General features: G+C 42.7%; 2 protein-coding genes across 2 annotated transcripts; one reads left to right on the top strand and one right to left on the bottom strand.

The window, feature by feature from the left end:
• Positions 1-4,663: 4,663 nt before the first annotated feature.
• Positions 4,664-5,576, bottom strand: LOC109782380 (uncharacterized). Its single transcript, XM_020341004.4, has one exon. It carries the CDS (start codon positions 5,294-5,296, stop codon positions 4,829-4,831), a length of 468 nt encoding a protein of 155 aa, XP_020196593.1. The 5' UTR covers positions 5,297-5,576; the 3' UTR covers positions 4,664-4,828.
• A 2,548-nt stretch (positions 5,577-8,124) lies between these two features.
• Positions 8,125-11,742, top strand: LOC141021588 (uncharacterized). The gene is made up of 3 exons (XM_073497431.1): positions 8,125-8,364; positions 9,550-10,852; positions 11,672-11,742. The coding sequence occupies exons 1-3, from the start codon at positions 8,125-8,127 to the stop codon at positions 11,740-11,742; spliced, it is 1,614 nt and encodes a 537-aa protein (XP_073353532.1).
• The last annotated feature ends 217 nt before the right edge of the window (positions 11,743-11,959 follow it).

The following is an 11,959-nucleotide window of genomic DNA, read 5'->3' as shown; positions in this document are numbered from 1 at the left end:
GAGCTGCCGCATGGCTAGATGCGTATGGGCCTTGGGTGATGATGAGCTTCTGGAACATGTGATATCAAACCAGAACGCCGACGCACGGCTGTGGTTGTTCTGGTTGTTTGAAACAACAAGCCAGCAGGATTTAATGCGTGTTCTAGTGACAATGTGGGCGATTTGGTGGGCTCGACGAAAAGCAATCCATGAGAATGAGTTTCAAAGCCCACTGTCGACCATGAGCTTTATCAGGCGGTTCTTGGAGGAGCTGGATATCGTGGAAGCTCAAAAGCCGCGATCATTTTCAGCGCATGCGGCACCGAGAACACGTGCATGGCTACCGCCAGATGGAGAAGCTGTGAAGCTTAACTGTGATGGCGCCATATCAACGCTGGGCGAGAAGGGAGCGGCTGCCGTGGTATGCCGAGATAAAACAGGGAAGTTTCTTGGAGCATCAGCACTAATTTTTGAGGACTTGATCGACCCGGCGAGCTTGGAGGCACACGCGTGCAGCGAGCCCTTGCCCTTGCCCGCGATTTGAATTTGCAGGAGCTGGTAATTGCATCAGATTGTTTAGAAGTGGTCTCCAACATAAAGCAACAAGCATCACCAGTGTATGCGCTGATTCTGCAGGACATACACATTAGCATGAACCTTTTTACTTCAGTTTTCTTTCGCTTTGAACATAGAGAAAATAATTTCGAGGCCCACTCGGTTGCAAAAGGAGCTGCGTCTCTGCCGGTGGGCCGCCACGTGTGGCTAGGGATCCTTCCTGAAATTGCGTGTATTCCGGATGTGATGAACTTTGAATAAATCCCTAGTTACCTTTAAAAAAAATCCATTCCTCCCCGCGTCTCTCTCTCCCTCGTCTATCAAGTATACAAAAAACGTATATAAAAGTCGTACAATGCCTATAAAAATGTTGATCATGTATTTTAAAAATGTTAATCAAGCATTTAAAGAATGTTAATTAGGTATTTGGAAAACTATTAATCAAACATTTAAAAATGTAAAATGTGTATAGAAAAATGTTTATTATGTATACGGAAAATATAAAAAAATATACAATGTGTATGAAAAATGTAGATCCTGTATAAAAAAGTTCCTAGTGTATATGAAAAATATATACCGTACATTAAATAAATATATAAGGAATATAACATGTATTGAAAAATGTTCACTGTGTATTCAAAACATGTTAAACTTGTATTTACATTTTTTTAAACATGTACTAAACAAATGTATAAGATATATAAAAAAATGTACAATGTGTATGGAAAAATATACAAAAAGGTAGACATCAAAATATATTAGTTTTAAAAAGCACCATGTATTTAAAAAAGCTAAAAATTTCTATAAGATTTACTTCTATTGCATACAAAAAATATTAAATGTGTACTGAAAAACTTAACGCGTGTTGAACAAAATAGGATAAAAATCAACAAAAAAAGAAAAAGGGAAAATCCAATAAAAACCAAAAAAAGAAGACAAAGAAAACCAAGGAATGAATGAAAACTGAAGAAAATCAATGCAAAATAATGGAAGGAGAGAAAGGAAAAACGAAGAAAAACCCAATGACAACCAAGAAAGAAACAAAGAAAAATGAAGAAAGTGATAAACAAAAACACCCAGAAAAACCCGAGAAAGAAACAAAGAAAAACCAATAAAAAAACCCATGAAACTGTGAAGGAAACAAAGAAAATCAGTGAAAAAAATAAAACAAATAAAATGGAGAAAACAAGTGAAGAAATAGGAAAAACAAAGAAATATAAAAAGGAAACGAAAAACATACAAAGATTAAAACTGGAAGAAAGGGACACAACTAAGGCAACGAACCACGGGAGCTATATCTCGCTTAGTGCCATAGATCCTTCCATCCCACCTGAAGCTTCATCCCTCACTATAGCTACTAGGCCGGCTTAATTCATCTGTTTTTTTATTCGCTGTGTTTCGTTCGGGTTCGCTGAGTTTCGTTCACAGGGTTTAGTTTGTCCCCCTAAAAAAAGGGTTTAGTTTGTGTTTTTCTTCCAATTATTTTTCTATGTAGGTTTCTGCTCCAGTTCTGGCCTTTTTTTTGCGTTGTTTTGTATTTTCATTGGATTTTTTAACTCTGTTCTGGTTTTCTTATTTTATTGAGGCTTCTTATGTTCTACCTATCTTTTATTTTTTGCATTGTTTTTCTGCAGTTGTCTTGTTTTATTTTTCTCTTTGTTTATATTTTATATTCTTTTTTATTTTTCCTTTCTTAGTTTCCATTAGTTTTCTCTATTTGTCTTTGGTTTTGTTTGTTTTTGAATTTTTTTTCTTTCATTCTTAGTTTTCATGGTTTTCTTCGGGTTTTCCACTTTTCTTCGTTTCGGAGGTGTTTCTTTTGATTCTTTCTTCCGTTTCTTTAGTTTTATTCAACAGATCACTACATTTTTCATACATATTTGCACATTTTACATTTACATCAGGAACAATTTTTTTGTATAATTTAATATTTTGTAAATACAGTATTACATTTGAACAAATTAATATTGATGACTACTTCTGTCATACACATTGTACATTTTGCCAGTATAGAACATTTTTAGTACATATTTAACATTTTTTAAATATATGATTAACATGTTTTATACACAATCAACATTTTTTAAAATTAAATTTTCATCTTCAAAAAATTCAATATATGTTCTAGACTTTTTGTATACATCGGGAAAATAATTGTACACATTTAGCATTTTTTAAATAGATTATTAATTTTTTTTCAAATATTTGTGTTTAAGGGCTATTTTTCGTAGACATTTTAAATTGTCGGTACACATTAGGTAAATTTTTATGGACGTTTAACATTTAAAAAAAAGATGATTAACATGTTTTTGTTACACAATCAACATTTTTAGAAATTTATATTTTTATGTTAACTTTTTTAATGCACATTCTACATTTTTGGTATATATCAGGAACATTTTTTGTACTTTATTGTTTTTGTGTAACAGATTATTGAAATTTTAAGAAAACATATATTGTTGGATATCTATTGTTTTCCATACACATTATACATTGTTTTTAACCATGAGGAACATTTTTGCTTTACACATTTAACATTTTTCAAATGCATGATTCACATTTCTAAAAAGTGCAGGTAAAGTTTGTTTTTGTAATATAGTACATGCTTAGAATATTTGGAAGTATAAACAAATGGAAGAAAGGTAATCAAAAACGAAAAAAGGTTAGAAAATGAAAATCGAGGAACTGGACTTCTGCACGCCTGAGCTAACCCAGTATGGCACTCGCTTCAGGCGAGCCTACCATCGAAATCACTTGAAGCGTGCGGAGCAAAAAAACACTCGTAGAAAACGTTCATATGAGTTAGATAAGGCATTCATTCAAGTACATCAAATGAAATGTTCATGGAAAAAACACTAAATGGATGATCATCTAAAAAAGTGCCCTGTCGTATATAGAAAACGTTCGGACGTCCAGTTCAGTGCAGGTAAAGTGATTTCGACTGAGGTAGTGCACGGTATAGGCGCCTCCGCAATGAACTCCGATTGAGCTAGTGCGGAGCAAAAAGACACTAATCATGTGCGGCCCCAATCGGAAGTGCTTCAGGCGAGACGAGAGCTATTCTTGCATTAAGCGAGATTAGCTGTCGCGGGTATTTAGCTCTTGCATCAACTTTTATGTACGACTGAACGAAGGACCACGCACCTCTTGGTGTATTAGGTTCGGCCCTTAAATCTTTTACTTTGTGTAGTTTAGTGTGTTTTCTAATCTTTTCATGCTTCAACGTCTACAAGTTAACGATCCAATTGCTGCATTATACTCCCTCCACTCATAAATATAAGATGTTTTAATTATTTTAATATAAACTACATACAGGAAGAAATGAGTGACCAAACACACAACCGAACCAGAAAAAAGATTGAACATCTTATATCTGTGAAAGGAGGGAGTAATTCCTTTTGTAGATGCGGTAAGGTATGGATGCCGGTGAGCCAAATAAGAAAGAAAAATATTAGAATTTGCCTTTCAAAATCATGAATGGAAAAATATTTTCATCTATGGTTAAAAATACTTACGTAACTTCTAACTTCATAAACATATTTCCGTTCTAGTTATTTTTGTAGCTTTAATATGATATTCTAGGACGCCGGTCTCAAATTCTAGTGCATTTTTCTTGAAGCTGATGAAAAATAGTCGTTTTATTTAGTAAAACCATAAATGGATAAAGACTTCTGTATGTTTTGAAAAATGTTAATGTAAATTCTACTTTAAAAAAAGTGCCCTGTCGTATATAGAAAACGTTCATATGAGTTAGATAAGGCATTCATTCAAGTACATCAAATGAAATGTTCATGTAATTTCCAAAAATTGAAATTGTTCCTACAAATAATACATCCATTGCTCATACAACCAAACTTCATTTTCTTCAAAATTTAACGTATGGTGTACCGTCAAAAAGCCACCTCTTGGCTGGGTGTTAAGATTGATAGTACTAGTACATAACTCTATCCAACAAGACTGAAATCTGATGTCCATATTTACACAACTATGTGTGTGTGTATCTCGGTATAATCTGTGGCATTCGTACACAAGTTTTGTCACCAAAGTTCAGAAGTTGGTCACATGTTCATGGGTCCTCGCCTTTTAGCTAAAAATTAAGGCCCTAATACCACTCTAAAAAACATGTGAGTGAATTTAAAACTCCAGAGTCCAGGATTCTGATTTGTTTGGCACTACTTCTCAGCCAGTAACGAATATGATCTGCACCACGGGACATCAGCAGTAGTACAAAATGGCAAAGAAAATCGTATAATACAAAAAACACCGGAAATGGTCAATCTGATGATCATCCATTTCAGGGGTTTTTGGTCAGCCTGACGACGCTCTCCTCTGCAACACCACAAGAGGTCTTGCAAGAGAGGCCGAGCCCAAGAGCGAACCTAAGCCCGGCCCACCCGAGCATCTTCTGGGCCTCGGTGTGCCCCCTGCCGGTCTTCCTGCCGCTGGCCGTGCAGGCGACGTAGGCCGCGAGGAACGGGTCCTCCTCCGGCCGGACGCCCCGTCGGCTGGACCTGCTCCTCGCCGCCTTCACCGGCGGCGACAGGGACGGCGCTCCGGGACCTCCCGGCGGAGGCGGCACGCGCAGCTGGTGCGTCCGTGCCTCCGCCTTCTTGGTGCTCTCCGGCGTAGTACTCCTTCCGCCGGAGGGCAGCTTCGTCGTCTCGGCCGCCGGGCTCTCCTTGGACACCCCCGGCTCCTGCTCCCAGGAGAACGCCACCGCCCCGCACGCCGCGACAGCTCCGGGCTCCTTGCCTATACCCATCTCCAGCTAGAGATCAGTGAATCACGCTAGCTAGCTCGTAGAATCCGAGATGAAGAAGACGAAGAGACGGCGTGGTCCGAGAGGAGGAAGAAGAAGAGCGGAGGTGGTAGCAGAGTGGTGCCGCCGTGCACGCGAAGCGCATGCTCGCGGTGGGGTCGAGAGGTCTGGTTCTTGGTTCGGTGGTATGCGGGTACGACGCGGTGCTAGCTGTAGCTGTACTACACAGGCCGGCGAGGAACGTGGCGGGTTTCCTGGAGGTTTTATAGCGGCGCAAACAGGGTTAGTTCGGCAAGGTTTGATCGGCCGACGGATGTGACGGCCGGGGGTCTCGGTCAGGAGCTCAGGACGGGTGGTGGCCGGCGCGTCCTTTTCCGCGTTCGGTTTCGCCTTTGTGGCATGTGGGAGATAGGATCGTGGAGCCCAAAACAGAACTGCATGCGCACGCACGCAAATCCGCCGGCGGCTAACCGTGTACCGGCAATACGGTTGCAGATGCCGCTGCATGCAGATTTGATCGACCTCGCACTCTGCCTGCAGCGAGGTTGGCTATCTGATCTTGATCTCGTCGCAGTTTGCGTGACAATGCTACCGGTTATCACGACCTCGGCGCTAGGTTACAGCGCAGGGGTCAGGACGCAGACCACGACTTCCATGCGTGCTACCTGTAGTCCGTAGAAAATGTAGGCTTGGGAGCCGCCAGAGGGCCGAGACAAATCAAGGGTTGTGATGCGTGTCATGGGCTCACGGGCGGGCCGACCTTTAGCTCGGAGAGCGCCAGCAATGGCTATTTTACTCGCGGCTCGCGGCGCATGTGACCCGGCGTTTTGTAGGGTCCAAGCCGGTTTTGGGATAGATGGAAGAACGAAAGATAATGACATTTCTTTTGTAATGTAGTGGCATTTCAATAATAACATACATAACATACTGTTGGGAAGTCTCGGAGGCAGGCCAACTGGCTTTTTGTAAAAGTGACGAGCCGTGCTACACGTCAATGTTGTATTGTTGTTAAGTTCTTGACGCTAATGTCAATATCTTTTTGGTTCTAGTCCTTCTCAACATCAACCACTCTAACCAAATACTACATGGTGCAACTTTGGCTCGTGTTTGGGTTGAATACTAGTACTACATAATTTGTGAAGTGTGTTGGATCAGTGTAGATTACCTCATACTCCCTCCGTTCCTATATATAAGGTGTATTTGTTTTTAGATAAAATTCCAGAATGTAAGGTGCATTTCTTCTAATTCCTCATAATTCCCTTGTTAGCCCTCTAGAAATAAAGAAAGTATCTCTCTCCTGATTATCCGTATCTCTCCTTGTAGTAAAAGAAGGAAACTATCTCTCTGTCGATTGCATGTATCTCTTACTTTCCTATAGTAACTGATTTACTTGCCACTAACCAATAAATTGGCCAAGGGTAACTTCGTCCTAACATGTCTATAATTATGTATCTTGGTCACCGTGTCGAAAATAATACACCTTACATAAAAGAACGGAGGGAGTAATTGCATATTTGAGAGAAACCTAATAGAAGATTTTTAATACTCACTTAGGAGGTCTCTTTGAATTGTATACAACTTTCATCTGAATGATTACAACTCTAGGAAATCCTTTCTATGAAAACCCTTTGGATCATGGGTTTGGATTATCAAATTGCTATGAAATTCATTCCTATGCCCCTTATTCTATAGGAATCTTAACATGAGTTTATATCTCGTCTTATTTCTTTAGTGCACCATCCAAAGGAGGTTGCTGCAGAACTCTTGCGGGGTTCCACGATACGTGACATTTAAATCATGCGTCTTCCCCATTTATGTGTTTTCATATTCCTAAAATCCAAATAGCATCTTAATCCTTTGTTTGGGTTTGCAAATGTTTGTGGGCTGCTCCACTAGCATTCGAGTCCATTTTGACGTAGCGGCCGCCGTTTTATGCTTCATTCCATGTTTTACTCCAGGGCACCATCTCCGGCATGGTGTCGATCCACATCTTCCTACCATTAGTGATAAAGTCGGACAACAACTCGTTTGAATGCTTCCACCTGATTAACTAAAAGTAAACTATGTGTGATTGTTATCACTTGCTCTATAGCTTCGTGATCGAGCATGGCGTGTGTCTGCTCCCATTGTTGGACCATCGCTATTCCCAAAGCAAAAGCTCCCCTTTTTCCTCGGTGGAGCTAACAACATTAAGCTCAACCATGCCATGGTAGCGGACTTCTCCTACACTAGGGGCTTGACCTACTCGATGATCCACATTCTTTACTTGTTTCTTTAGCGGCGGACACTTGCAACACTTCATCTACACACGTGGTTCTTAGTCTATTAGGATGTGTGTGTGTGTGTGTGTGTGTGTGTGTGTGTCCTTTTGTTCACCGTGTATTGCTCTACATGTTCTCCTCGTGTATGAGAGCTTTGGCATGTGTTCTTGCAAACATATCGGAGTACTCCCACACATGGGGTATTTCCAAATTTAAAAAAATCACCACATAAGTTATGAAAAAGGGCGCGTCCGGTGCTAAAAGATCATATCCGAGGTATTGGGAACATGAAAAAGGTTCAAAGTCTTGAGTCTCCTAGAACATTGCATAGGTCTTGCCCCGAACCATTCTCCTAGGGTTTCGAGTGGCTCTCGGCAGCGCGCGGGCGATTCCGATCTACTGCGGTGCAAGAGTTTCTTCTCTCTCAACCGCAATCTCCCAAGGAGGCCCTGATCGTTGACTACTCTCTCTGCTGCTCTCGGGGTGATTAAGGTGGGGCCTTGCGTCCCTGCCCATCCTTGGAGCGCGAGGACAGCGACGTGTTAGGGTTTTTGGGTTGGGTTGGCGGTCATGGCGAGCTCGGGATCAAGGACGAAGGACAGGGAGTCGATGGAGGAACAGATGGAACAGATGAGGCTGTCGGACAAGGAGAGCGCAAAGCTAGTGGTCGATGACCAGGATGAAGATACAGGAGCGCCATCTTGGGCGCTTCTGGGGAGAGTTTTGCATCCCAGGGTGCTGCATGTTAACACCATTCCGGATGCTCTGCGGCCTGCATGGGGAACCCCCCGGGGGCTGAATTTCGACTCGGTGGGTGAGAACACTTTAGTTGCCATCACAGAAGGGAAGCGGGATCGGGATCGAAAATGGGAAGGAGGCCCCTGGATGGTCGGAAAACATGCAGTGGTACTGGAGCTGTTTGATTGTAAGCCTAGGCCATCGGACTGGAAATTTGAGAGGATGTAGATTTGGGCTAGGGTCATTAACTTGCCCTTCAATTTGAGATACCCACCCTGGCATGGAAGAATTGCAGCAATGCTTTGAGTTGTCATAAAGATCGATGTTGATACAAAGGGTTTTGTGGGGAATCGCTAAGGGCGAGGATCTGGATCAAGGTGGACGAACCTTTGATGCGCTGGGTTCACCTAGAGTCGGCACGAACTAAGGAGAGTGTGCTCTATGATATACAATATGAAAATCTGCCGTACTTTTGTTTTTCCTGTGGGTTGCTAGGGCATGCTGATACGTTCTGTGCTAATCCGGTAGAGAGAGATGGTTTGGGTAGGCTGCCTTTCGGTGAAAAGATGAGGTGGCCAGGGACCAAGAAAATTTGGGGGAACACCTTTCAAAGGAATCAGGGCACAACATTTGGAGCAGATAGTTACTTTGAAGCAGAAACTAAGGAGGTTGAGAAGGGGGAAGAAGTAACGTCGCCAGCCAAATCTAGGCAAGGGAGAGTAAAGCAAACGGTCTATCAGTTCAATGCGCGCGCGGGGGGGGGGGGGGGGGGGGGTATGGCAGGACGAGGCAATCGATCTTATCGTGGCAGGGCCACGAGTAATAACCAAGTGAACAGAAAGATAAGCATGGATGGTAATGGGGCACCTAGCCCCCAGAACCAACTTATGTTAGTTGATCAGGAGACCCTGAATAAGAAACGTCTCATGGAGGGGGAGACATCCCAAACATCAGATGATAGTAGAGACTCAAAGAAGAAGAAGGCGGAGGAGAACTTAAGTCTGCTGGCGGCTGCGGAACAGCCCCGCCGGGACAAATGAATTGCCTAATTTGGAACTGTCGCGGGCTTGGGAACCCAAAGACAGTTCGAGAGCTTCGCAACATTGTGAGGCTGGAAGCTCCCTCCCTAGTCTTTTTATGTGAAAAAAGATCGAGGGAAATAGAGTGGCTGATTTGAAATCAAGGTTGGGTTTTCAAGGTTGTGTGCCAGTGAGCAGTAATGGTTTGAGTGGTGGTTTGGCGCTGTTTTGGTCTCAGGAAGTTGATGTGGAGTTGAACAACATGTCAGACCAACACATTGATGTCAAGGTAAAAAATGTTGGAGGTGATATGAAGGAGTGGAGATTTACATGCTTTTATGCCAAGGCTCGCAGGAGTGAGTGTTCCCAAAGTTGGGATCTTCTAAAAATGTTGAGAGCTCAGAGTGATCTTCCATGGCTTTGTGGAGGTGATTTTAATGAAGTATTAGATGGTGCTGAGTACTTTGGAGCAAATGAGAGAACAGAATGGCAAATGGCAGGGTTCCGAGAGACTGTTGATCAGTGTAATTTCCAGGATCTTGGATACAATGGAATTCCCTTCACATGGGACAATAGGCAAGAGGGCACTGCAAATGTTAAAGTTCGTCTTGACAGATTTCTTGCAGATCCGGCCTTTATCCAAATGTATTTGGATAATAGTGTCAAACACATTCCGTCACCGCGTTTAGACCATTGCTTTGTTTCTATCCGGTCTCGGCGGGCGGGAGAAGAGCAGCACAGAGGGTTGCGTCGCTTCATGTATGACGAGGCGTGGCAGAGAGAAGAGTCGCATGAAGCGGCCGTAGTGGATGGATGGAAAAAAGGGTCAGGAACTATGGGTCTGATGTCCCTGAATGAAGCACTTAAGGACATGCAAGTCCATCTCACGACATGGAAGGGGAAGAAGTTTGGAGATGTCGAACGAAAAATAAAAAAGGTGCGGAAGGAAATTAAAAAAGAAAAAGCACGATCTCTTTTTAGAGGATCGTCGCCGAGGGAGAGAGATTTGGCCAGCCAGCTTAAAGAGCTCCTGCATCGAGAGGAGATTATGGCAAGGCAAAGATCCCGATCTGACTGGCTCAGGGCAGGGGACCGGAATACTGGGTTTTTTCAGGCCCAAGTGAAGGCTCGCAGGAGCAGAAATAGGATCAACACGCTAGAAAAAGCGGATGGTACTTTGTGTCAAACCAAGGAAGAGATCTGGGAGGAGATACAAGGTTTTTATACGTCCCTATACAAGACTCGGGAGGAGGTAGATACACAAGCAATTCTGCACCATGTACCTTCGATGGTTTTGGCACAGATGAATGAAAGGCTGACCAGGCCGTTTCAGGCAAAGGAAGTGCATGTTGCACTGTTCGCAATGGCTCCATCAAAAGCACCAGGAGAGGATGGTTTCAACGCTGGTTTTTATCAGTGGCATTGGCCCTTAATAAAGGAAGATGTTACTGAGGCGGTGTTGAACTTCCTTAATGGAGGTCATCTTCCAGAGGTGATGAACAGAACGGTCATTGTTCTCATCCCCAAGTTAAAGAACGCTCGTAATATTACTCAATACAGACCGATTTCACTTTGTAATGTGATTTATAAGCTATATTCCAAAGTCTTGGCTAATCGCTTATGTGAGATACTTGATGAGATCATTGCGGAGGAACATAGTGCTTTTGTACCGGGGAGGTTAATAACAGATAATGTAATCACGGCATATGAATGTATTCATTTGATGAGGAGGAAGAAGGGGAAGCAAGAGTGGTGTGCAGTAAAGATAGATATGATGAAATCATATGATAGGGTGGAATGGACTTATCTCCAAGATGTTATGTTACAATTAGGTTTTGCGGAGGAGTGGGTTTCTTTAGTCATGAGATGTGTTACCTCGGTAAGTTTCCAAGTGAAAGTCAATGGAGAACTATTACCTTCTTTTAGCCCTTCAAGGGGATTCAGGCAGGGAGACCCGATCTCGCCATATCTGTTTCTTTTGCGTGTAGAAGGGCTCTCTTGCATGTTGAAGAATTATGATGGAGGATGGATTGATAGGGGGATCCGGGTGGGTTCTACAGCACCGTGGATCTCCCACTATTGTTTGCAGATGACTGTTTGGTTTCTATGAAAGCTGATGGCCGAAGTGCTACAAGACTCAATGAGATCTTACATACATATAGTGTGGGCTCAGGTCAGTGTGCAAACAAATTGAAAAGTTTAGTGTTTTTTAGCCCAAATACAGGGGCATCAACGAGGAGAGGAGTGAAGAATATCCTGCAAATTCAGAGAGAAGAAATGTCTGAAAAGTACTTGGGTCTTCCTACAGCAGCAGGTAGGATTACAGAGCAATCTTTTGAACATATTGTAGAACGCTCTAGATCCAATGTACAGGGATGGTGTGAAAAACAGCTATCAAGTGCAGCAAGAGAAGTCCTTCTTAAGTCAGTGATCCAAGCCTTATCGGCCTACTCTATGAGTGTTGGGGATCGTTGCAGAAATTAAAAAAAATTCTACGCATCACCAAGATCAATCTATGGAGAAACTAGCAACGAGCGAGAGGGGAGTGCATCTTCATACCCTTGAAGATCGCGATGCGGAAGCGTTACAAGAACGCGGATGAAGGAGTCGTACTCGCAGCGATTCAGATCGCGGTTGATTCCGATCTA

The sequence above is a fragment of the Aegilops tauschii genome, chromosome 4, assembly GCF_002575655.3.
Source record: "Aegilops tauschii subsp. strangulata cultivar AL8/78 chromosome 4, Aet v6.0, whole genome shotgun sequence".
NCBI classification, from domain to species: Eukaryota; Viridiplantae; Streptophyta; class Magnoliopsida; order Poales; family Poaceae; genus Aegilops; species Aegilops tauschii.
Note: the sequence above shows the minus strand (reverse complement) of the source record. Positions and strands in the feature narration are given on the sequence as shown.

Excerpts from the sequence above, each read along its gene's own strand:
- LOC109782380 (XM_020341004.4), bottom strand. The coding sequence starts at position 5,296 with ATGGGTATAGGCAAGGAGCCCGGAGCTGTCGCGGCGTGCGGGGCGGTG.
- LOC141021588 (XM_073497431.1), top strand. The coding sequence starts at position 8,125 with ATGGCGAGCTCGGGATCAAGGACGAAGGACAGGGAGTCGATGGAGGAA. Across the intron at positions 8,365-9,549 it reads GGGGGCTGAATTTCGACTCG|GAAGTTGATGTGGAGTTGAA; the intron begins GTGGGTGAGAAC and ends TTTTGGTCTCAG. Across the intron at positions 10,853-11,671 it reads CCCCAAGTTAAAGAACGCTC|ATCCAATGTACAGGGATGGT; the intron begins GTAATATTACTC and ends AGAACGCTCTAG.